General features: G+C 42.4%; 1 protein-coding gene across 2 annotated transcripts in view; it reads left to right on the plus strand.

Annotated features, from left to right (window-relative positions):
* The window catches only part of LDAH (lipid droplet associated hydrolase), a 146,579-nt gene that overhangs the window by 115,543 nt on the left and 5,623 nt on the right, over positions 1–25,413 (plus strand). For both annotated transcript variants that reach the window (XM_002710058.5, XM_051840582.2), the window contains exon 6: positions 13,106–13,188. In XM_002710058.5, the coding sequence (XP_002710104.1) occupies positions 13,106–13,188 (83 nt within the window). The remainder of the gene's footprint in view (positions 1–13,105; positions 13,189–25,413) is intronic.

Raw genomic sequence — 25,413 nt, forward strand, 5'->3', positions numbered from 1 at the left:
ATGATTCATGATATTAAGCATGTTTTCATGTGCTTATTGGCTACTTGTATCCTTCTGTAGAGACATGCCTGTTCCAGTCTGTTGCCCATTTTTAATCAGTTTATCTTTTTACTGTTGAGGTGTAAGATTTTTTATAAATAAGAGCACTTCATAAAGTTTTAATCCATGAGTAGTTTTTTTTCTACTTACACACTTCCCATGACCTTTTTGAAGATCCTGTTTATTTTGGGTGTAGATCCTTATCAGATTTTGAATGGTCTCCCATTCTGTGGGTTGTCTTTTTCACTTTCTTGATGGTGTCTTTTAACCCACAAAAAATGTTAGCTTTGATGAAGCCCAATTTCTTTTTGCTTTTGTCACTGTGCTTTTACTATCTTAACTAAGAAGCCATTCCTTCATCTAAGGTCACAAAGATTTATTCCTATCTTTACTCCTTTAAAAAAAAAAAGATTTATTTTATTTATTTGAAAGGCAGAGTTACAAAGACAGAGGGAGGAGAGTGTTCACTCTCCAAATGGCCTCCATGCCTAGGACTGGACCAGGCCAAAGCCTGGGACCTGGAACTCCATCTGAGTCTCCCGTGTAGGTGGCAGCAGCCCAAGCACTTGCTGCTTTCCTAGGTGCATTAGCAGAGAACTGGATTTGAATTATAGCAGCCAGGACTCCAACTGGTGCTCATATGGGATTCTGGTGTCATAGGCAGCAGCTTAACTCACACTGATGCAATGCCAGCCGTATCTTCCCTTCTAAGAGTTTTATAGCTTTAGTTGTTAAATTTAGGACTATGATTCATTTTTAATTAATTTTGGGATATGATGTGAGATAGTGACCCAGCTTTGTTCTTTTACATATGTATATCCAGTTGTCTAAGCACCATTTGTTGAATATTTACTAATTTTATTATCTTTGTTATTTTAGGATTAATTTCAGCTGATCAGTTTTTCTCCTTATTTCAGATTGTATTTTCCTGCCTTGCATGCTTGATAATTTTTTGTTGGATGCTTTTGTTAGATGCTGGATATTTTTGTATTCCTATAAATATTCTTGAGTTCTGTTTTATGGGACACAGCTTTGTTACTTTGAAATACTTTGATCCTTTCTAGTCCTGTTTTTAAGCTTTGCTAATTGGTACCAGAACAGTTTCATTTAGAGCTAATTTTACCTACCACCTACTCACAAAACTGAGTTCTCAAGTTGAGGTATGAGATATGAGGTTTTATACTGAACTGGTAGACATGGTCACTATTTCCAGCACAGGGATTGTTGTCTCTAATCCTGTTCCCCAGGTTCCAGTAGTTTCTCACATGTTTGTGCTGATCAGTACTTAGCTGAAACTCAAAGGGAACCCTGCAGATCTCTGAAACTTTCTCCCAGTCACCTCCCCTCTCCGCTTTCCACTGCTCTACCCTTCTGAACCCCACTGCATTTTATCCTCCCGAGACCATCAGCTCTGTCTCCTCATTGTGAAATGTACCTGGAATCTATTGTAATCAATATGGTAATGTGACAAACATGAAAGAAGAAATGTTTATAGTCAGGGCTCCTAAGAGGAGGGGGCATGCCATGCCAGGCAGGGCCACACAGGGAAGCGCAGGAGAGCTTGTGTCAGGAGGGAGGAGGAGCACAGGAGAGCGTGGCCCAGAGCCTTTACTGTGGTGTCCCAGGGAAAGATGGGATGTGGCAGGTTCAGCAACTGAGCATGTTTAGGATTGGCCAGTTTTTAATAATTTTGGCAGACTGTGGGATATGGGCTTTGGATTAATTAGTTTACATATGAAAGGTACGGTGACAGGAGACTGTCTCCAAGAATTGGCTAACCCTGGGAAGGACAGGGTCTCCTCAGCCAGATGGATGTCAGAGCATCATAATCTATAGAAAGTAACAATCATGATTAGTACTCGCCTCGGCTCAGGGAAATACCAAGTGTGGCTAGCATTCCTCCTCCTGTGCTACAGTAGGGAACGTTACTAAGCAATAAGCTGAAACAAGCCTCCCTTTCTGTTTTCTCAGGGGTCATTGTCTTTTCAGTGTCCCTTGCCCACTGCTTTAAAAATTGTCTTTGTTTTTCATATACTGTAACTGTGTTTTACTTGTTTTAAACAGGAAGCTGAATCTAGTTTCTCTTATCCATCTTGTTCAGAAGTAAAACTGTGAGATCATTTCCATTGGAAATCAGTTGAGATTTTGGGAAGCGGGCAGCAGCATAAACAGCTTTGGCTTCTGTGTTAATAATCCAGCAGTCCTCACTAGCAGATTGTACTTTCCCATCTTGCAAGCAGTCTTGTTCCCAGAATCTGATCAGGTATCTCCAGTTTCATGAGGAAGATGTTTGTTGTTTCATAAACAACTTCAAGACAGAAATCATGTTGGTTATGCTAATTGAAGCTTAGATATTTCTTGCTCTACAAAACTTTGTTAACAAAATGGCAAACATAAGGTATTGAACCACACGTTTAGTGCTACAACATGATGCACTTCAGTTCTATGGACGTAGGACCTTGGTGGGCATCTCCTATGCTGCCTGCAGCAAAGTTGAGCTTTCTCACCCTGTGTGTCAGAGCGCTATCCAGCACCACATAATGACCCAGGCAACCTTTCCATCGTGCATGTGACCCTCTGTAATATAAATGAGGCCTTACTGAGATTGGAGAACATCTGTTGTTGGCACTCATTGCTAATTTCCTGGTTAGCAGATAAGTTGTAGGCCCCCATTACCATAAGAACCTTCCTTTTGGAGAATGGAGAGTTCATTCTATAGCTTATCAGACCTGTTTTCTGGCTGAAGGGAATCAAAACCAGGGTTTGTCAGGAAGAGCAAAGAGTGAATAAAAAAAAATACAAAAAAAAGTGCATGTAAAGGTATTGAGGCCAGGTCTGGCTATAAATCTTTCAACATTAAGTGCAGTAATTCTTTACTGAGCATTATTCTATGTGTGAGACCCAGATCAGGCTCAGAAAGAAGCTACATGGATCCAGATCATCATGGGGAACATTAAGTGCCAAGGTTACATGAACACTATCAACTAAATGCTGAAGGCATAAAGAGGAAAAAGCAAAGTCACCTCTCTTGGAGTGATAGGCAGAGCAAGGTAGAGGGAAAATGGAGTTTCTCTGTTAAGTGTTTAAGGATGATGGGGGATAGAGGTAGATTTCAAGTAGACAAGATGCCATGAATCAAGGGATAGAAGATGAGAAATTCAGTGTGTGTTTGGAAGTTGAGTAGTTAACGTCCATTGGAAGGTGTATAGTCTGTAGATGGAAACAAACATGAAAGTAGGTTGGGATCAGATTTTGTGGAAGAGACTAATGGGAGGTACAAAGAATTATCTTCCATAAAATCCCCTCTTTTTCCCCAGAGTCCTTCCTAACGTACCTTTCCTTTCTCATAAGCCTCTACCAATATCTGTTTTTCATTGTTCCCCTTCTCCTAATATCCAGTTGTCTAAGCCCTTAAGTTCTGACTTATTTGTAGCTCAAGAACGTCACTGTCTAATAAGATGGACATTAGCCATTGAAATTTAAATTTAGTAGTGGATATTTCACCTACCAGTTATGGTAACCTACTATTTTCAGTTCCCAGTGCTTGACTCTGGCTTCCTACCAGTGCAGACCCTGGGAGGCAGTGGTGATGACTTAAGTAATTAGGTTCCTGCCACCCATGTTAGAGACCTGGACCACATTCTCAACTCTGGATTTCCACCCAGCGCAACCCCAGCTGCCACAGATATGTAGGGAATGAACCAAAAGATGGTAACTTGCTTTATTTCTCTATCTATCTATCTATATCTCTGTAGCTCCTCTCCCTCTTCTTCCCAAATAAAAATTTTTAAAAATAAATAAACGGAAATAAGTAAAACCAAAAGTTCAGTTCCTTGGTTTTGCTGACCATATTTGCTGACCAAAAAGCACATGTGGCCAATAGCCACCATATTGGACAGCCCAGAAAACATTTCCACCATCTCCAAAAATTATGCCACCTATTCCTACTCTAGAATGTGCGCAAAGGCAAGATATAACATTTCACATGTAATGTAAGTGTGTGAGGACTGAGAATATCAAAAGAACTGAAGGAAGGGAATCAAAATATCAACAATGAATGTCTTTAGCTAGATTCAACAACTATTTCTTCTACTCTTATAATTTCTGGGTTTTATAGAGAGAGCACATGTCTCCAGTAGTGGGAGAAACGGTATCTATGATCAGTTATTGTTTTCCACAAGCACTTTAGTCTTCACTGTCTCCCTGCCGGGTGGTGTAACTACCTTGTAACTAGTTGTCTACCTCCAGGCTTGCTCCACTGACAGTTAATCTCCTAAATCATAGGCCAGTTCTTTTCATTTTCCTGCTCAGAATCTTTAGAGGGTCACCAGTGCCAGAGCAAATGTTGTAGACTATTGAGTCTGACATTCAGAGTCCTTCATGACCTGGCCCTCACCTGCCACATCATTTCCAGGTATCTACATGATCCCTGTGCATGGTACACTAATCCCTACCAAACTCATTCAGTCAGGCCCCTTGACTAACCCAAGCAAGCCTGTAATGAAACAGGTACCAAATTCAACATAGCTGAATCAGGGTTGAACTTTTGCAACACAAGCCTGTAGATTCTGAACTGTCAGCAATGGCATTCTTACAGGAAGGTAAATGAGGGTATGTTGTTATACCGGATATAATACCAGACATTCTGATATAATTTAAATAAACATAATAAAGAATTTATATACATATACAAAACATGAATTAACTTGATTATTATATCACTGTACAACTAGAATCTCTGAGTGAATCTATAGTTTACAGTTATGAAGCCAGGTTTCACTGATGGTCAGTGTTCAGTGTTGAATTTGAGATGAATTCCAATGAGGAAGATCCCACCCTGGAGAAAATAGGGATTATATGACTCACTACCTAACAAAGGCTGCCTTGGACTTTTTTTTTTCTATCATGAAAAGAAAGCATTTATTTGATTCTTTGTGGCATAGCAGTCACCCTCATGGCAAGAAGACAGAACCCAAACCTGCTATGTCTTCAGGAAAGGTGGGAGAACAAGTATTACATACCTGTCTTGCCAAAACTGTGCCTAGATGGAAGATTACATATCCTTGGAACACTGTGTCAAGAAGCTGGAGCCTTAGGCGGGCTGGGCGTGTTCATATTACACTCAGTAGTAGGCACCTGGTGTGGGAGGTCTGCAAGTAGAAGACTGCCTGTCGCAGCCTGCAGTCACAGGAAGGAAGCTGGTTGATCCGGCAGCACCTAACGGGCAAAGCATCCTTCCACACAGGAGTGTGCAGGGCACCTCATGTCCAAGGGTAAATAATCTGAGGTCTCAAAAATTAAGGCTAGAGAACAGGCTTAAATAGATGCTTTTCCTGAACTTTGTAGCTCTTATTTCTGGGAGAAATCATAGGACTTAGAAGCCTAGTTATTCAAAAAAGAAAAAAATAAGAATGAATATTTTAAATAAAGTCTTTTTGAACCTCAACTTAGTCTTTTTTAATGAAACTTAAGCTAACAAATAGAGATAAGGACATCAGATGTTACTTTGAGAGTTCATTGCCTTGGAGGATGCAAGTGCATCAGACACTTCCTCAACCTAATAGAATCCAGAACAGAAAAATGGACAGAGTGAAGGGCGATGTGGAGGAAATGGATAAGGCAATGAACAGGAAAAGGAAGAAATTAAAACTTTATTGTAATTTAAAAAAAAATCCCTGTAATCTCAGCAAAATCTGGCATCCAAAAATAAAGAACAGAATACTATGAACAAAGAAAGAAAACTTGTTGGTAATTGAAATTTTGAGAGCCAAAATTAAAATTTAATAAAAGGTGAGAACAAAAAATTGAAGAAGTTGAGGAAGTAATACAAGAAAAAAAGGGGGGGACAGTGGAAGGAAAATATCATTTAGAAAATCAGCACTAGAGATCCTACCACTAGAAGGTCCAGAAAGAGAGGAAAAACGGGAAGAAATTATCAAATACTAATAAAATTAACATCTCCGGAACTGAAGTTGATGAGTCCAGGTTGTGAATAGGCCCACTAGCTATCCAGCCTAATTAATGAACAGATTGTTAACGAGTTCAGGCTCCATGAAACTTCAGAATACAAGAGCTAAAGTGAAGACACAAAGAACTTTCGGGCTTGGGGGTATGGAGAACAGGATAGGTGCGAAGTTGTAAGAAGTAGTCGCATGTCAAGCAACTGGAATCAAAATCATTAACCTTGGATGCTGGAAGACAGGAAATCTGAAGGGCAGGCCATTTTCAGCGTAACACTCTCTGCCTAGCCCAATTATGAATCATTGTCAGAAAAGAAAAAATAGGTATAAAAATAATATAAAATCTAGCTTCCCTGCACCGTTTTATTAGTTAGTGGAAAATGTGCTTCAGTGAGTAAAAGAAGTAAACCTAGGAAGAGAAAGTCACAAATAGAATCCACAAGCCAGGGAATCCAGTCTAGAGAAGTGGCAAAGGGAAGTCCATGGATGGCAACTGTGCAGCAGACTGGAGAGCAGTCAGTGCAAGATTGCAGCAGAATGGAATTGGAACGGACGAACTATTGGGCATGTTCAGACACCTGGAGAGAAATTACTTGTAGAAATAGGGAAGGGGCCAGTGTAGCAGATAAAGTCGCCACCTGCGATGCTGGCATCCCATATGGGTGCTAGTTGGTGTCCTTCTGCTACACTTTCAGTCCAGCTCTCTGCTAATGGCCTGGGAAATGCAGTGGAGAATGGCCCAAGTACCTCGGGGCTCCTGGGCTTCATCCTGATCCAGCTCTGGCTATCGTGACCATCTGGGGAGTGAACCACTAGATGGGTCTCTCTGTCTGTCTCTTCCTCCCTCTGTAACTCTTTCACAAATAAATAAATCTTTAAAAAATAAAAAGAAAAGAAATAGGCAAATTTTGATGGGTTATTAAAGAAAGTACAGAATGTTCATCTACCGCCAAAAAGAGCAAAGAAATAAAGGTAGCAAATAATGATGGTGAATACAACGGAGCATACAAGAAAAGAAAAAACTATCATCTATTGGAAGGGAGGGGAGCAAATAGGAGAAGAGAGAAGCAAGGACAGGCAAATCATCTGGGATTCCATCAAACAGAGATAATCAGTCTTGTTACCTTCTTGTTCATCATTTCAAATGAGTCTGTACAACGCACTTAGCTATTATTACAACAATCATAGATCATAGACCATAGAATCATTAGAATCATAGACCATAGTATGCTATTTTGTAATTTACTTTTTTCAGTTATTTTATTCTTAAAGGTATTATATAACTTGCTTAATTATTTTAATATACTATGCATGAAATAACAATATATATTTCACTAACCAAAATAATTTGTTAACCAAATCCATGTTGCTTTAATTTACTGGGTTATTAAAAATACTTTGGATTACTACAGTAAAACAAGGGTAGCTCTGACTTTGAACCAGAACCTAGGGCTTGACTTCCAAAGTCTTAGTATACAGTTATAACTCTCTTCTCCTGATTTAGGAGATTAGGCCAAGAAATGCAGCACATTTGCTCCTCTGTGTATTCATGCTAATATCACAGACAATAATAATACAATCACACCCTTAAGGATTATATTCAAGATGTTTGAAGTGAGGCAGCTTATTATTTACCTATATAAAATAAATGAAAAACTGCTAGATTGCAAACTGTGAGGATGAGATTATCTCTTTTGGTTACTTTGTGCTGGGACATAAATAGGTGGCCTCATATGAACAAAAAAAAATGGTTAAAACAATCAATAAAATGATACAGAAGTTTTTAGTAGGTCTGTGAAATTAAAGAAGTTAAGATAAAGTTATTTCTAAAAAAAAATAAAGACACTTTTTTAAGATTTATTTTTTTGAAAGGCTGAGTTACAGAGAGAGAGAGATATATTCCATCTGCTGGTTCACTCCCCAAATGGCCACAACGGCCAGAGCTGGGCCCATCTAAGTCAGGAGCCCAAGGACTTTGGCCATCTTCTGCTTTCTCAGGCCATAACAGGGAGCCAGATCAGAAGTGGAGTGGCCAGGACTCCAAATAATGCCCATATGGGATACTGGCACTGCAGGCAGATGCTTAACCCACTACACCACAGCGCCTGCCCCTAAAGGCACTTTTCTTTAAAAGAAGCTGATTGGTCACAACATCTCATCTTTACCTCATTCTATACCCAATAAAAATTATATTAAAAATGTTTTTGAGATACATAAGGGAATGAGAGAGAGACTGTTAATTGACAAGAGATTTCAATAGATTTGTGCAAGAGAATAAGAGAAGAGCAGAAGCTAATGAAGCAAGATATAGGGAACTATAGCTCACAGCCCCCACTGTCTCATCACAGGAATCTATTTTAATTTGTTAATTACAGTTGAATTAGAAATTCAGCTCCTTGTTTCCATTAATTACATTAAGTGATCAATAGCCATATGACTGCATTCAGCAACATATATATAGAGTACCTCTTTTATCATAGGGAGTTTACTTGTACACAGGCTTAAGAAAAAGCAAATATAGCTAAACAAGGCCTCCATCTCTCCTGAAGAATCCCCTAGAAAGTTGAGACTCAAAATTCCAAGTGAAAGTAAGGAAGAGTGAGATTGAGAAAAAAAAACAAAGTTTAATTAAAGTCAGTCATGCCCTCCTCTGCCATCTTGTATAGTACACGCAGCAGCTGGCATCCTCCAACCCATAGACCAAAATAAAGGGAAAAGTCAGAGTGTTCTTTCGAAAGATTGAGGAATCTAAAAGACCTTCCCATGTTCCATTATACAGGGGCTTTTTGACGTAACATAATAATCCATGATGCTGGCTCTGCTATACAACTTTTACTGAAGTGTTCTTAAGATGAATGATGATTACCAGGCATTAAAGAACCTCCAACATGAAAAAGCATGAGCAAGGAAAGAAACAAATAAATGGCTTTAGAGTCAATGGAGACAATCAGAAAAGCAGAAGAAAACTTTGAAACGATATGTTGATCTTCAAGATCAGAGAAAAATGTTGATATAAACAAGAACTGGGTGCTTTGAAGGAGAAACAATCAGAAACAAAACAGACCCCATGCCAATTAAAAATATGAAAATTGGGGTGCAGAGCCAAAAAGTAGAATGACAACAAAAAAAGTTAAATATTAAAACAGGAAAGATAAGAGCAAGTAAGTGAGAACAATGAAAACCAGAGGAAGCAGTTAACAATCTAAATTTCCCAGAACTGAAGAATACAGTGAATTTAAAAAACACCCATATTGAGGCATATCACAGTGAAATAGCAGAATCAAGAATAATATGCAGAAAGTCTTAAAAGCTTCCAGGATTGCATACCTACACATGCAAATGCCTTCAAAGGAATCAGAATCAAATTAGTATCTGGCTTCTCAACAACAATCATGGATGTGAAGATAGTGGAACAGTGTCTTCTAAGTTCTAGGGGAAATGATTTTCAACCTGCAGTTTTCTAACTAGCGAAGTATCAGTGGTGTAAAGGATAGAGAAAAAAAGAAGACTTTTCAGTCATACAAAAACTCCAGAAATTTCCCCTCAGGTGGATCTTTAAGAGGTCATCTAGGCCGGCACCGCGGCTTACTAGGCTAATCCTCCACCTTGCGGCGCCGGCACACCGGGTTCTAATCCTGGTCGGGGCGCCGGATTCTGTCCTGGTTGCCCCTCTTCCAGGCCAGCCCTCTGCTGTGGCCAGGGAGTGCAGAGGAGGATGGCCCAAGTGCTTGGGCCCTGCACCCGCATGGGAAACCAGGATAAGTACCTGGCTCCTGCCATCGGATCAGCGCCGGTGCGCCAGCCGCAGCGCGCCGGCCGCGGCGGCCATTGGAGGGTGAACCAATGGCAAAGGAAGACCTTTCTCTCTGTCTCTCTGTCTCACTGTACACTCTGCCTGTGAAAGAAGGAAGGGAGGGAGGGAGGGAGGGAGGGAAAGAAAGAGGTCATCTAAACATATCAGAGGAAATCACACACAAGAAGGGGAATGGGACCTTGGCCCCTGGTTCTCTCCAACCTCATCTCCTACCGTTTTCCCTCACCCTTCATCCTTGGCAGCTGCATTGCCCGTCTTACTGTTCCTCAGACGCAGCAAGCCCTCTCCGGCCCTGCGCTTCCCCAGGTGTCGCATGCCCCAGTATCGCATTTCATTCAGGTCTCTGTTCAACCATCCTCTTATAGGAGAGGCCTTTCCAACACACACTACATAAGCCCACCACTATCACTGCACAGTCTGTGTCCTTTTTCCATAGCACTTTCTCCACATCTGTTATATATATGTTTGTATTCAACCAACCAAAACACTAAACATAAATTCAGTTATACCAGGCAGTGTTTCTTCTTGTTCATTGCTTTGTCTCCATTGCCTAGAACAATGCCTGGCATGCAGTAGGTGCAAAATAATTTTTGAATGAATAAAAAACTGAATGAGTTGATTAGCTTGGACTTAGAAAATAATGAGAACAACCCAATAAGGCCCCATGAAAGGAAATCCTCAATTTCCAGCAGCCGAGGTTAGAGTAGAATTCTGGTCTAAGGGTCCTGGAAGAAGGGCCCTGACAAAAAAAAAATGACCAAAGAATATCTGATTGGGTGGGAGGCGGGGAAAAGAGGTAGTTATAACAAAGGAAAGTATTGGGTAGAGGAGGGGTTTATAAGAATGGAAATGTGCTATACTACTTGGCAGCAAGCTATATTTATAAATAAAAGTGTAAATATTACTTAAGTAATAATAGAGGAATTGAAAATAAGATATAAACATATTGAGAAGATGGCAGGAAAGAATGTGAGGGCTATAAAAGTGAGCTAAACCCTCTTCTATCCTAGCAGCCAGGTAAGGACAGTGATCATGTTACCAAGAAACAAGAAGGTGTTCATACAAATGCATGTGTGTGGAGGTAACAGAGTTGAGAGAAATGTGCCCTAGGGACAGATGTAAAGGTGAGAAACAAGGGGTCAGGAAACTGTACTTGTTCACGAGAAGCAGTTTTGTGTGCTGTTTGATGATGTTGACTCTGTGTGTGTGTGTCTTACCTCAGGAAAAATAAAAGTAAACTTCCAGGTAGTTTAAATCACAGGGCTGGGGGAAGGCATAGGGAAAGCACAGGGAGGGTGCGGGCCTCCCTTGTTTGGATGGAAAGTTTAGACACAGTAATTCCTGGCAGCACGAGAAATAGCTATGTTTTGCAGTTTCTGGGTGAGGCTAACCACTAGATGAATGAAAGTGGAATTTATACTTTGAGTCTGTTAATGAAAAGAAATGTGTTAAGGCCTGAGAATAAAAGAATAATTGGAATAATAAGAAAGCATAGGATATATGAAGTCAGGTAACCGAGTTAGACCAGGCATCTATGATCTCAACGTTTTGTCCCTTATTGAAGAGACTTTCAGATGGCCTTTTTATAAGATTTATTTTTATGTATTTGAAAGGCAGAGTAACAGAGAGAAAGGGAGAGACACAGAGAGAGATCTTCCATCCACTGATTCACTCCCCAAATGGTCGCACTGGCCAGGACTGCGCCACACTGAATCCAGGAGCCAGGAGCTTCCTCCTGGTCTCCCACGAGTGTGCAGGGGCCCATCCGCAGTGCATTAGCAGGGAGCTGGATCAGAAGTGATCTTGAACTGGTGCCCATATGTATGGGATGCCAGCATCACAGGCGTCAGTTTTACCCTCTGTGCCACAACACCAGCCCCCAGAATGCCTTTTTAAAGAAGTCCACTTACATGATTTCATGAGATGTACTTAAAACAAAATGAAAAAAGGTTAAAAATGAAAGGAAGGACAGATATATCAGGCAGATGCTGACAAAAAAAAAAAAGGCAAGGTAATAACAGTCAAATGGAGCACAGAGCAGAGCACAAAGCATTGGATACAAAGGTCCATACCACTACAAGAAAGCCATGCTCTACATTTATGCTTTCTTTGACTTTCTTCCTCTTTCTTGGGTATTGGACATCTTGAAAATGAAGATCATTTTGCTCATTTTGCAACCAGTATAATGGGACTAACAATCATGAAAGTCTCTTGGGGACAGGCATTTGTCACAGTGGTTAAAGTCCCCACTTGGGACACCTGCATTCCATAGCGAAGTGCCTGGTTTGAGTCCCAGCGCCTTTCCTCTGATCCAGCTAGTGCTAGTGCCACCCGGGAGGCAGCAGAAGCTGGCTCAAGTACTTGGGTCCTTTCCACCCATGTGAGAAACTTGTATGGAACTCCTGGCTCCTATCCTCAGACGAATTCAGCCCTGATTGTTGTGAACATTTGGGGAGTGAACCAATAGATGAAAGATTTCTCTCTCTCTCTCTCTCTCTCTCTCTCTCTCTCTCTCTCTCTCTCTCTCTCTCTCTCCCCCCTTCCCTCCCTCCCTCCCTCCCTCCCTCTTTTTGAAACAGTAGATAGAAGCTCGCTCACTGTCTCTCCTTCCCTCCCTCCCTCCCCTTCTCCCCTCTCTACCTTTCAAATAAAATGAAAATAATTTTTTTAAACTCTTGGCAGCCCTTCAAGGGTGGGGAATATCCAGCCTGTGTACTGTAAAATAATTTGGTCTGGCCCTGCCAAGGTAGCTGCAGGTGGGACTCGAAATTCAACAAATCTATAATTTTTAAGTTGATAATTCTGTGTGGGCCACCAATGATGTTATGAATATCCTTGGCTGAAAAAATATTTCCCATCCCTGAAAAATAAAAATTCCTTTTAGTTTGTTTGCTTTTTTAAATAAAACTGCCTGTGTAGTTTCATATTAATAACTCTGCACAGTTTCCCTAGTTTACTTTGTTTATCTGTAATAATGTTTATTTCTCATCCTTAACATGTATTGGTCAGTACAGTTATACCATCATCTACTGTGGTACTGCATTAGATTGCTGGACCCCTGAACTTTGCTCCTGGGAAGCCAGGTGAGGTTGTGAGACTATCCTTGTTAGGACATGCTCTTGTCTTTAGAACCGCCTGGCTGCCTGCCTCGCTCAGCCTTTCTGTAGAGCCTTACTGTATCAGATGATACATGGCCAAAAGAAGAGGCAGGAATGTGAATTTACTAATATTAGTATATAGTTGTGTTTGTTCTGTATATTCTAAGTGTTTGACTTTTTATCTTTTAATGTAGCTAATGCTGTCTACCTTGGGGGCCAAGAAATGATGGAGGTTGTGAAGAGAGATGACGAAACCATAAAGGAAAATTTACCTAAGGTAAATCACTTCGGGGCTACAGCACATCATGTTTACAGAAGACAAGCTAGAACTGATTAGATCTCTAACACCTCAAGAGTTTGTAGATTGAGACAGAATTCAAGTTCAAAGGAATGTTATTCCAAAGTAAAGCTGATGGCCTAGTGACTTGCACACATTTTGGCACCTATTTTTGTTAAATATATTTTAGAATCAATACTTTTCCATTTTGTCCATGCATTTTAGCCACTGTAGGCTTGGTACTGAGAAGACTTTCAATGATACCAATAGAACAAATGAGTTGCATTGAGATATAAATGAAACAGGAAAAAAGAGCTAACATTGTTATGACCTGATGAATAGTGAGCCTGTCATTCTTATTCTGTAACACATAAGGTTAGGAATGTCTCACTTTGACACCAAGACTCGTTTTCTGAAATATTCAGTATTTGTGAGTAACTCCTGCAAATACTAGAACCTTCTGCAAACACATTTGGAAGACCAATCTCTGAAACTATAAGGAGACTATGGTGTAGAATTTTAAGCGCCCTAGAGTTTGGGTGGTTGTGATAACTCCCCTGGCATCATTTGTCAGTCTTAGGAGGACAGAGTGGCACTGATTAATGCTATAGCCACTAGCCATGTGGTTATTTGTGCCTGGTTTGAATTGAGATGTGCTGTAAGTGTAAAATACACATGGGTTACAAAAAACTTAGTGTAAAAAAGTAAATGTTGCATTAATATTTTATGTTGATTATATGCTTAAATGATAATATATTGAATTAAATAAAATATATTAGTAAAAGTAATTTCACCCATTCCTTTATACTTGAGTGTAGTCACTGTACACTTGTCAAATTGCATGTGTGCCTTGCTGTATTCCTCAGTTGGCACTGATGTGGAGCTTTGCGGTCAGTGCTGAAGCTGAACTCACTTCTGCTGGGTGCGCTGAAATGATCCCTGCTGAGTGGCCAACTCGTAAAGGGTCCAGGAACCTGTCATCTGCAACTGAAACCCTGCTGGCTTTGGGCTGTCTTCATAAATCTGACACATTTGTCTTCATCTTGCCTACAGTGTTAATTCAGATATCTAAATCTCCCAACAAAAGTATCTTAAAGCAACAAATATGTATCTCCTTAAAAATGTTTCCAGAGTATAAAGAGTATTAATGCAGAGAAGGTTTTTGAAAATGACAATCTTTGTCTTATGGTCATAATGACCATCGTGTTTCTGGGTTATTGGTTTTTTTTTTTTTTTTTTTAAGGTTTTCTTTCTTCTTCCTTCTTTCCTTCCTTCCTTTTTTCCTTCTTTTTTTTTTAACTTTTATTTAATGAATATAAATTTCCAAAGTACGACTTATGGATTACAATGGCTTCCCCCCCATACCGTCCCTCCCACCCACAACCCTCCCCTTTCCCACTCCCTCTCCCCTTCCATTCACATCAAGATTCATTTTTGATTATCTTAATATACTGAAGATCAGCTTAGTATACATTAAGTATGGATTTCAACAGTTTGCTCCCACACAGAAACATAAAGTGAAAAATAATATATGATTTTTTTTAAATGATGATGAAATCAGAGCAGACCTATTGTCATGTTTAATCCCAGTGAGAGTCAAGTTGGGAATTGATAATTTCTTTTTTTTTTTTTTTACAGAGGATCAGTTTAGTATGCATTAAGTAAGGATTTCAACAGTTTGCACCCCCATAGAAACACAAAGTGAAATATATTGTTTGAGTACTCGTTATAGCATTAAATCTCAATGCACAGCACATTAAGGACAGAGATCCTACAAGAGGAGTAAGTGCACAGTGACTCCTGTTGTTGACTTTACCAATTGACACTCCTGTCTATGGCATCAGTAATCTCCCTCTGCTCCAGTCATGAGTTTCCAAGGCTATGGAAGCCCTCTGAGTTCTCCGACTCTTATCTTGTTTAGACAAGGTCATAGTCAAAGTGGAGGTTCTCTCCTCCCTTCAGAGAAAGGTACCTCCTTCTTTGATGACCTGTTTTTCCACTGGCATCTCACTCACAGAGATCTTTTGCCAGAGTGTCTTGGCTTTCCATGCCTGAAATACTCTCATGGGCTTTTCAGCCAGATCAGAATGCCTTTAGGGCTGATTCTGAGGCCAGAGTGCTACTTAGGACATCTGCCATTCTATGAGTCTGCTGAGTATCTCACTTCCCATGTTGGATCACTCTCCCCTTTATTTACTCCATCGGTTAGCGTTAGCAGGTACTAGACTTGTCTATGTGCTCCCTTTGACTCCCAGTCCCTCCACCATGACCAACTGTGAACTGAAATTGATCACCTGGAACAGTGAGATGGCATTGGTACATGCCACCTCGATGGGATTGAATTGGAATCCCCTGGTATGCTTCCAACTCCACCACGTGGGGCAAGTCAGCCTGAGCATGTCCCAAATTTCCTCCTTAGAGTGACAGAGAGAGGGGAAGAGACAGAGATCTGCCATCTGCTGACTCTTTCCCCAAATGCCCAAAGGAGCCAGGAACGCCATCCGGGTCTTTCACATATGTGGCAGGGGCCTAAGTACTTGGACTGTCATCCACTGTCTCCCAGGCACATTAGCAAAAAACTGGGCTGGAGCACAGAGTAGCTGGGATTCCCAACCAGGCACTCGAATATGGGATGCAGACGTCAACCCACTGTGTCACAGTGCCTGCCTGGCCATCATGTTTCTTAAGCATTAATTGCCTAGAGACTGAAATTTGGAGAGCAGAAGGATGCCTTCACTAGCTGAATGAGGACGGCTGCAGCCTCAAGGGGGCCTTCTTCAGGCTTTCAGCTGCCTCCACTCATTGAAGACGGTGCAAGGAAAACATATTTTTCAGTTAAATAATAAGTGAATCTGTTTCAAGAATGCATTTAAGTTCTCTGCTTTGGAAGTTCCTAAAAACAACTGACTTCCCAGTTAATAACAAGGCTGGCAGATGCTCACTTCCAAAATTCACACTTGCTGAGTGACTAGACCCATCCTGTGTCAGAGCCTGTCTTACCACCTGTGGAAGCCAGCTGCTGTAAAATACTCATCATTTCTGGATTCTCTTCGTATGTTGTGCTCAGGAAAAGGTCAAAGAAAGGTGCTAACTTATTCCTGTGCTGAGTTAAATCCATATGCAAATGTAATCATTCCCAGATAGAGGTCTGTTCCCGGTAACTGTGTCAGGGCTGTAAGTTCACTGAAGCTTTTATGGGGTAAATAGAAGGGTATAAAGAGAGATGGCAGACATTCCAAGGTTGGTATTAACACACAGTCACAGCAGTACACTTTTGCAGCTCCAGGGAACAGCCTTGTTTTTAAGATAGCAGTAAGTGTACGTGTGGAACTCGAGGAAATACAGCATTGTTTGGTTTAATGATGCAAAACTACCTTGCAGTTAGTTGATTATGATTTCTACCAGCTAAGTTTGAGCTCTCTACTAGAATAATGAAATTCTAATTCCTAAGTGAAACTAAGTGCAGAGAGACAGGAAGTTTATTGCAACTTTTTGTTCCTGTAATGAAAAAGAGGAAACATGCTGTAATTTAATATTGGTAAAAGTTGAATCAACATAATATGTCCCAGTCTGCTTGAGAAAATAAGGAAACTTCACAGAGCATGTTGCTCCAGGAAGATAGTGGGCACTGCCTTCTGCCTTCCACTCACCCCTGATAATTCATCAAACCTGAAAATCAGTTCCCAAGGTTAGAAATATGCCTGCTTTAGAGAGCCTGGTCAAGGATGCCCTGTCCATTTCTACTCACGCAAAAGGTATTCATTCAGAAACTCAGTACCTATCCAGGGCCATCCAGTGTGAGGAGTTTTTGACTCACATTTTTTGGAAAAATCATTCCATGCATCTTATTCAACCTAAAACAGTTGTTAAAAATGTATCTTTGGGGGGGCCGGTGCTGTGGCGCAGTGGGTTAACGCCCTGGCCTGAAGTGCCAGCATCCCATATGGGCGCTGGTTCAAGACCCGGCTGCTCCATTTCCTGTCCAGCTCTCTGCTATGGCCCAGGAAAGCAGTAGAGGATGGCCCAAGTCCTTGGGGCCCTGCACCCGCGTGGGAGACTGGGAGGAAGCTCCTGGCTCCTGACTTCGGATCGGCACAGCTCCAGCTGTTGCAGCCATCTAGGGAGTGAACTAGTGGATGGAAGACCTCTCTCTCTTTCTCTCTCTCTCTCTCTCTGCCTCTCCTCTCTCTGTGTAACTCTGACTTTCAAATAAATAAATAAATCTTTAAAAAAAAAAAAAAAGTATCTTTGGACTATCCCACGAGGAAGCCACAGGAATGCTAGTTTTAAAATAGTCTGTCTATTAGATCATGCAGATGACTTTCTTATTTTCTCTCCTCCCCTAGAAAACTGTCAGGCTGTAACCAGCAGACTTTGGTTCTAAATTCAAGTTTTCTACCAGTGGATTTCCATTGTGCACATAAAGAAAGCTTTTCCCTTGGGGAGAGTGGACCTTTTTAACTCTGAAAAACCTGAGCTGTCTTTCCACAGTCGGGAGACTTTGTAGACAGTTGTGTCTAATTGCAGTTCTTCAGCACTGGGTATTTAGTGTCGGTTCCTGGAGCAAGTACATCTACCTCATAGTTGTTTCCAAGAGAGTATCCCACTGTTGGACAGCCTGCTACTTCTCCACCTGACTGAATCCTACTTGTCCTTTAAAACTGGCTTCACTGTCATCTCCATGGGGCCTTCCCCAGCCTCTAGTTTTGATTAGATGTCCCTCTGCTCTCAGGAATCCCTACATAAAGTTTTAATATACATTTATCACTTACCACCAAATGACCTGCCCTCCCCGCTCCCCACCTTGAGATAAAGAATTCTGTTTTATTCATCCTGATGCCCCCAGGACCTAACACAACACATGATACCTGGAAAAAAATCAGTTAGTATATACCAGATGGATGGGTAGAGATAGGGAAGCCACTAGAGTGTAGATTCTAAACCCTTTTTGTATTATGAATCTCTTTGGCTCTCTCATAAAGTATTTGGACCCCTTCTCAGAATAATACTTTTAAATGCATAAGGTAAACACATGAAATTATGAAAGAAACCAGTTTTATAGTTATCAAAATATTTTAAGCAAATTTATAATATGCATTTTATTAACACATTGAATAATCATATAATAGATAGAAATCCCACTGTAAATTTCTGGTGATGAATATAAATAATTTTTTACTTACCTATAATGAGTTTACTGTGATTTGAAAGAGTCTTTGGTGTTCATAGGTGATAAAATACAGGCATTACTTAAACAAGGGCCCTTCATAATGTTCTTGGAAAATGCATGTTATGAAAAAAATTACACACAGATTTCACATTTTTTGCACTAAAATAAACTTACCTTTTAATTATGTTTTCCAACAAACTTTTGAAGTACGCTTGTACTGTGGTTTGTTGCTTGTATTCATGATGGTGGGAAATACAAAATTTTAGTTAAAGTTAACAAAAACAAACATATAAATTTTCTCCAGTTTTTACAGAACATCCCCCCAAAACCCATGTGCATGCATGGACCTATATCCCCAAAGTGAAGCATCTCAGCATTAGAGAAACTAGAAAAATTTAGGTGGCATGGTGTTGTGACTTGGCCACTGGCCTGAGAACCAGAAACCATGAAATGCTGCACTCAAGAGACTGTATTAAGTTGCTGAGCAAAAGGGTGACAGTCAGGGTGATGTGCAGGGTGTTTGACAGCCATGGGACAGCCTCTGACGAATCAGAACATGGGCCAGCTGTGAACCTCCAGTCTTTAGGGGGAAATGTGTGTGAGAACATTGGAAAAGAATAGGATCTGAGGTGGGAAAATTGTATATAAGGTTTTTACAAAGATGAAGGCAGTGTATTTGGGATGGAAAGCCGTAAGAGGTAGCATCAAAGGCACTCGGGACTAATAGAGTATGGGCAGATGGAGATGGAGTGATCTAAGATTAGCTCTCCGTATCTGGATTCAGTAATAGGGAAGAGACGAAGCAGCAAGTTGTGGAGGGCAGCTGAGAAAGTAGTTGATTTAGGTACCTGTGTTTGAGGTTCCTGTAAGACATCCCAATGGACACATGACTGGATAGCTGGATGCGTGGGTTTGAAGCTTAGAAGAGTAGGCTTGGCTAAATTTTGATTTTGGGGTGATGAGGCTGTAGTCGAAGTCATAGGCATGGATAATGGCAACCTAAGGAAGCATCAGTGTTAGGACAGAAGACATCTGAAGATTGATCTGGGAACCAGCTCACAGGTTGGGGTGAGGGGAAGAAGAACCAGTTAATAAGATGAGAATGGAGAGGAAGGGGTGGGAAGGAGACCAGGATGGAATAAGGCAGGGAAGAGAATCAGCTGTGCATTTTCACCACCCCAGTCCCAATGTGTCTGGGGGCCTCTGGGGTCTGCTATGCTTTATGAGGCACCTGGTGTGTCCGAGGCAAGTAGGAGGTCAGCATTCCCTTGGTCTGTCATTGTTCTAAACTATAAGGGGATGCCTGTCTCACTCATGGAAAAGTGAATTAGTGTTTGGTTTATAAACTTGAAGTTTTCATTTCAAACTCACTGCGGAGGGAAATTCTAAACTGCCGTGACCATCTTTGGCCCGGGCTGATGGAAACAGCTGGTGTGTGCTACTGCCAGAGTGAACCTGAGCATCACTATCAGTCTCTAGGAATCTGAAATTGTTCCCAGAGAGAACACGTGGGTGCAGCTTTCAGAGGAAGGTGGGCAGTCGGGAGTGGGGGTACTGCCCCCTGCCCTGGAGGGCCAGGCTGCAGCTACAGTGTGTTTTGGCAAAGGGACAAAGTGTCCCCAGAAACAAGAACCCTCTACCCTGGCCCTATCCTCATCCATCTTAACCTGCCTGAGGGTTTACCAGAGGTGCACACCGCCTTTGGGAACAAACCTCATGCAGTTGTTTGCAGATTTGGGCATGCAAATCCTTCTGACATGCACACGTCCTGCTTGGTGGAGCGTAGGAAGTGCTCCCTGGACCAGCTAACCAGGACTGCCTTTCCGCCAAGCCTCGATCTGAAACGGATTCTGTTAGTTCTGCCTGTTTAATTTGAAGCCTGTCCAGAATGTCATAATCATCCTGGAAATAGATAGGTTTGTTTTTATCTCATTCACTTTGACCTTGAGAGCTTCATTTGAGGCAGTTGCATTAACATCCCCTTGAATTCAGTCAGCGCCTGACTGAAAGGAGCTGAGTGTGTGGGAGACAGGGTCCTCAGTGCGGCCTGGGTTGGAACCCCAGCTCTACCATTTGCTTGGTTACGTGATCTTACTTAAGTTGCTGGACCTCACTGTGCCCCTTTTGTTGTTGTTGTTGTCCATCAATAAAATGGTTTATTCTATCCAGTTGTTCTAAAAATAGATGCTGTAATTCAGACCTCATCCTTCAGACCTTACAGGAGTGTCTGGCATGTACTAAGCATTCAGCAGCATGGACTACTACGGTTACAGTTAACTAAGGCCTCACTCTGCCTCAACAGACTTTAAAATGACTATTTGCCTAACTTTTCCTCCCCATACTTCTGCCCTTCCCAGATAATGTCTTTCTTCAATGGCAGATGTTAGTGATGTGAAGTCTGAGGCCGAGGGCCCTGGAATGCCCCAGTCCCTGTCTAAGTTGCAGCCAATGCTCCTTGTAAGGTGCCAAAAGGAACTGTGGTAAAGGAACCACAATGAGGGAAAACACAGTAATACTTCACTTTTACCAGAACTCGGGCCCAGCACTGTATAGCAGAGAATCCTGATGGGCTGGACTTGATCTTCTCTCACTTAAGTGAAGATCTTTCCAGCACACCTGCCACTTTCCTGAGGCGTAAAACCAGGAAGGAACAGAACGCAAGAGGATAAACTGGCTCCCGGTGCCTCCTCCTCAGCTGCCTAAGGAGGAAAGCAGGTGCCGTGGGTCAGCTTCTTGCTGCAGTCCCATGTGAGAAAGAGATGAAGCTAGATGTCACTAGATGGCCTGGTGTCTTCCGTGGGGGAGCCAGTGGTCCTGCCCTGCAATTAGCCAAGCAGGAAAGAGAGGGCTCCCACGTACCTGTTCACCTGCTCCAGCTGTGGGAAACGGGCTGGGCGGAGCTCATGGGACCGACTTCTGCTCCTTAGGGGCTTGCATTCTGGCCTTCACCTCTATCCTCAGCCACTTTCTTCATTCTTGGGACAGTTTAACTCTTATTTTCCCAAGGATAGAGGAAGGGAAGAAAGGAAACAAAGTAAAACTAGAATTTAAATGTCCTAAACATCTCTCTTTCTTTAGCAGTTATGCAGGTTCTGGGAAAATGCCCAGAAAGACTGCAGTGAATTTTTTTAATTCATTTATTTATTTATTCATTTATTTATTTTATTCATTTATTTATTTATTATTTATTAGAAAGAGAGGGAGACACAAAACAAGATGAATCGTCCATCTACTGGTTCACACCCTAAATGGCCACAATGGCCAGGGCTGGGCCAGGCTGAAGCCAGGAGCTGGAAACTCCACCTGGGTCCCCCGTTTGGATGGCACGTACCCAAGCATTCGGACTGTCCTCCACTGCTATCTCAAGCACATTAGCAGGAAACTGGATCGGAAGTGGAGCAGAGACTTGAATTGGCGCTCATAAGGGGTACCAGCATCGCAGGGGGTCCCTGCGGTGAAATCTTTAAAGCTTTGTAGCTGTTTGTGTTCCCATAGGGATAAGATGTTTAAATAACTGAAAAGAGGTGCTTGTATTCCAGGAGAGGTTTCTCATTTCTTTGAAGGTTGCAAGGTCAAGGCCTAAGTTTCTTTGACTTAGGCAGGGAGGTATAGAAGCTTGTTGCTATCCTCAGAAGTGCCTCTTGATAGACCAGAAAGAATGGGGAGAGGGGACAGGAGAAAAGGCAGACATGGCGGGGGGAGGGTAGAGTTAAGGTGCTGTATGGTATGGGGACAGGAGAAAAGGCAGACATGGCGGGGGGAGGGTAGTGGTTAAGGTGCTGTATGGTATGGGGACAGGAGAAAAGGCAGACATGGCGGGGGGGAGGGTAGAGTTAAGGTGCTGTATGGTATGGGGACAGGAGAAAAGGCAGACATGGCAGGGGGAGGGTAGTAGTTAAGGTGCTGTATGGTATGGGGACAGGAGAAAAGGCAGACATGGCGGGGGAGGGTAGTGGTTAAGGTGCTGTATGGTATGGGGACAGGAGAAAAGGCAGACATGGCGGGGGAGGGTAGTGGTTAAGGTGCTGTATGGTATGGGGACAGGAGAAAAGGCAGACATGGCGGGGGAGGGTAGTGGTTAAGGTGCTGTGTGGTATGTCCACATATCAGAGCAGCTGGGTTTAAACCTTGGCTCAGCTCCCAATTTCAGCTTCCTGCTGTTGTGCATCCTGGGGGCAGCAGGTAATTGCCCAAGTACTTGGATTCCTGGCTTCTGGCTGGACCCCAGCCATTGTAGGCATTTGGGAAGTAAACCAGAAGTCAGCAGCTCGCTCACTCGCACTCTCTCTCTCTCTCTCTCTAATAAATAAAATAATTTTTAAAGAAAGAGAAATGGCAAATATGGCTTCTGTGAGGACTCAAGCTGCAGGGTTGCAGGTACGTTTGAAGAGAGACATGTCTCCTGAGGGCACAGGGATGGGGAACCGTTTTTCTGCAGAGAGCCGTTTGGATATGTATAACATCATTCCCAGGACATATAAAATTATCAACTTAAAAATTAGCCTGCTAGGGGCAGGCTCTCTGGCAAGGTGGATTAAGCATCCACCTGCAGTGCTATCTGCCTGCAGTGCAGCATCCCATATGGGCACTGGGTTGAGTCCCAGTTGCTCCACTTCCAATCCAGCTCTTTACTGCTGGGAAAGCAGTAGAAGATGGCCCAAGTGCTTGGGCCACAGCACATGCATGGGAGGCCTGGAAAAAGTTCCTGACTCCTGGCTTCGGATCAGCCCAGCTCTGGGTGTTGCAGCCATTTGGGGAGTGAACCAGCAGATGGAAGACCCCTCTCTCTGTCTCTCTTCTTTCTGTAACTCTGCCCCTCAAGTAAACAAATAAATATTTAAAAATTATAAAAGATATTAGCCTGCTATAGATGTATTGAATTTTGAGTTCTGCCTGCAGTTGCCTTGGCAAGGCCAAACCAAATGTCGGCCCTTATATGGCCTGCGGGCTGGACATTCCCCACCCCCTTCTTAGGGGCACACTGAACAATTAAAGAAAAATGTATTTAGGAACCAGAATCTGTAGTAACCATCATACCACTTTCCTGTAGAAAACACAAGAGGAAAAACAAAAGCACAGTCCTGGGAAATCATAATCTAGAAGAACTGAGAAGATTAAATTTTGTTTTTAATAGAAAAAAATGGTCTACTGAAACATGACAACAATTTGGAAAAAGCAGTTCCCCCCCTCAATCATGTGTACTTTGTATCAACTCTCATGAGTATCAAAACAGTGCTAAGGAGAAATAAACTACAGGAACTAATTTATTTCTTCCTAAACCTTTGAATATAAACATTCTGCTGATAACTTGAGAATCTCAGTTAATAACTGCAGTATTTTCAGACCAGTTGTCACACCCATGACATGCAGCGTCTCAGAAGAACTGCTCAGGAGCCAGCACTGTGGCATAGTGGGTTAAGCCGCAGCCTGCAATGTCAGCTTCCCATATGGGCGCTAGTTCGAGTCCCGGCAGCTCCACTTCCCATCCAGCTCCCTACTAATGTGTCTGGGAAAACAGCAGAAGATACCCAAGTGCTTGAACCCCTGCACCCACATGGGAGACCCGGGGAAGCTTCTGGCTCCTGGCTTCAGCCTAGCCCACTCCCAGCCATTGCAGCCATGTGGGGCATGAACTAACTCTCTCTCTCTCTCCATCTCTGGTTTTTAAGTAAATAAAAATAAATCTTAAAAAGAATAATTATGGGCTGACGCTGTGGCTCACTTGGTTAATCCTCCGCCTGCGGTGCCAGCATCCCATATGGGCACCAGGTTCTAGTCCCGGCTGCTCCTCTTCCAGTCCAGCTCTCTGCTGTGGCCCGGGAGAGCAGTGGAGAATGGCCCAAGTGCTTGGGCCCCTGCACCCACACAGGAAACCAGGAAGAAGCACCTGGCTCCTGGCTTCAGATCGGCGCAGCGCTGACCGTGGTGGCCATTTGGGGAGTGAACCAACAGAAGGAAGACCTTTCTCTCTGTCTCTCACTGTCTATAACTCTACCTGTCAAATAAAAAAAAAAAAAGAAGAAGAAGAAGAAGAAGAATTACTCGGACATCAAGAATACTTTAGATAAATGTATTTGGCCTTGCTCCAGTCATCACAATCTGTTAGTTTTCTTTTTTTTTTTTTTTTTTTTTTTTTTTGACAGGCAGAGTGGACAGTGAGAGAGAGAGACAGAGAGAAAGGTCTTCCTTTGCTGTTGGTTCACCCTCCAATGGCTGCTGCGGCCGGCGCACCGCGCTGATCCGAAGCCAGGAGCCAGGTGCTTCTCCTGATCTCCCATGCGGGTGCAGGGCCCAAGGACTTGGGCCATCCTCCACTGCACTCCTAGGCCATGGCAGAGAGCTGGACTGGACGAGGGGCAACCGGGACTAGAACCTGGTATGCCGGTGCCGCAAGGCGGAGGATTAGCCTAGTGAGCCGTGGCACCGGCCCATAGTTTTCTTATCTAGTTTAGGGCATCCTAGTCTGGGCTTTATATTTTTATAACATGGGTCCATTCACTGTAAATTATAAATACTAGCAAAAGGGACTGTGTAGGGATGTTATCTCTGATGAATGACCCAGCTGTACAACTCATCCATTGCTTCAAATTCAGCAAGCTCATCTCTCTAAGCCTCAGTTTCCTTTTCTGTAAAATAGGGATGAAGTTCCTTCCTTAGAGTATTGTTGCAAGGGCACAGTGAGCTAATAAGTGGAAAGTGCATGGCACAGAGCTTGCCGTATTGTTCTCAGTTTCCGTTGTGATTCTTTTTTATACCAGCATTATAATAGTTTCACTCTTAAACACTGCGCTCTGTTATCCAGTTAGTTCTCTTTCTTTCTGCTTCACCTGTCCTCCCCACCACCTCCACACACCTCATACTTTTTCATTTTCCTGTTTAGGGTTACAGGTGCAGAGTCCTCTGGTCAGTTCGGTTGCCTGAGATTTACGATCTATGGGGAACAGGAAGTATCTCAAGCCAGTGTACATAAAGGCATTAGATAACCATGTGTTTTGCTTGTAAGCTAAGATTTCCAGAGAGCCCTTCAGTGAATGTAGCCTAAAGAAGAATCTTTA

This window comes from Oryctolagus cuniculus, chromosome 2 (genome assembly GCF_964237555.1).
Source record: "Oryctolagus cuniculus chromosome 2, mOryCun1.1, whole genome shotgun sequence".
NCBI lineage: Eukaryota > Metazoa > Chordata > Mammalia > Lagomorpha > Leporidae > Oryctolagus > Oryctolagus cuniculus.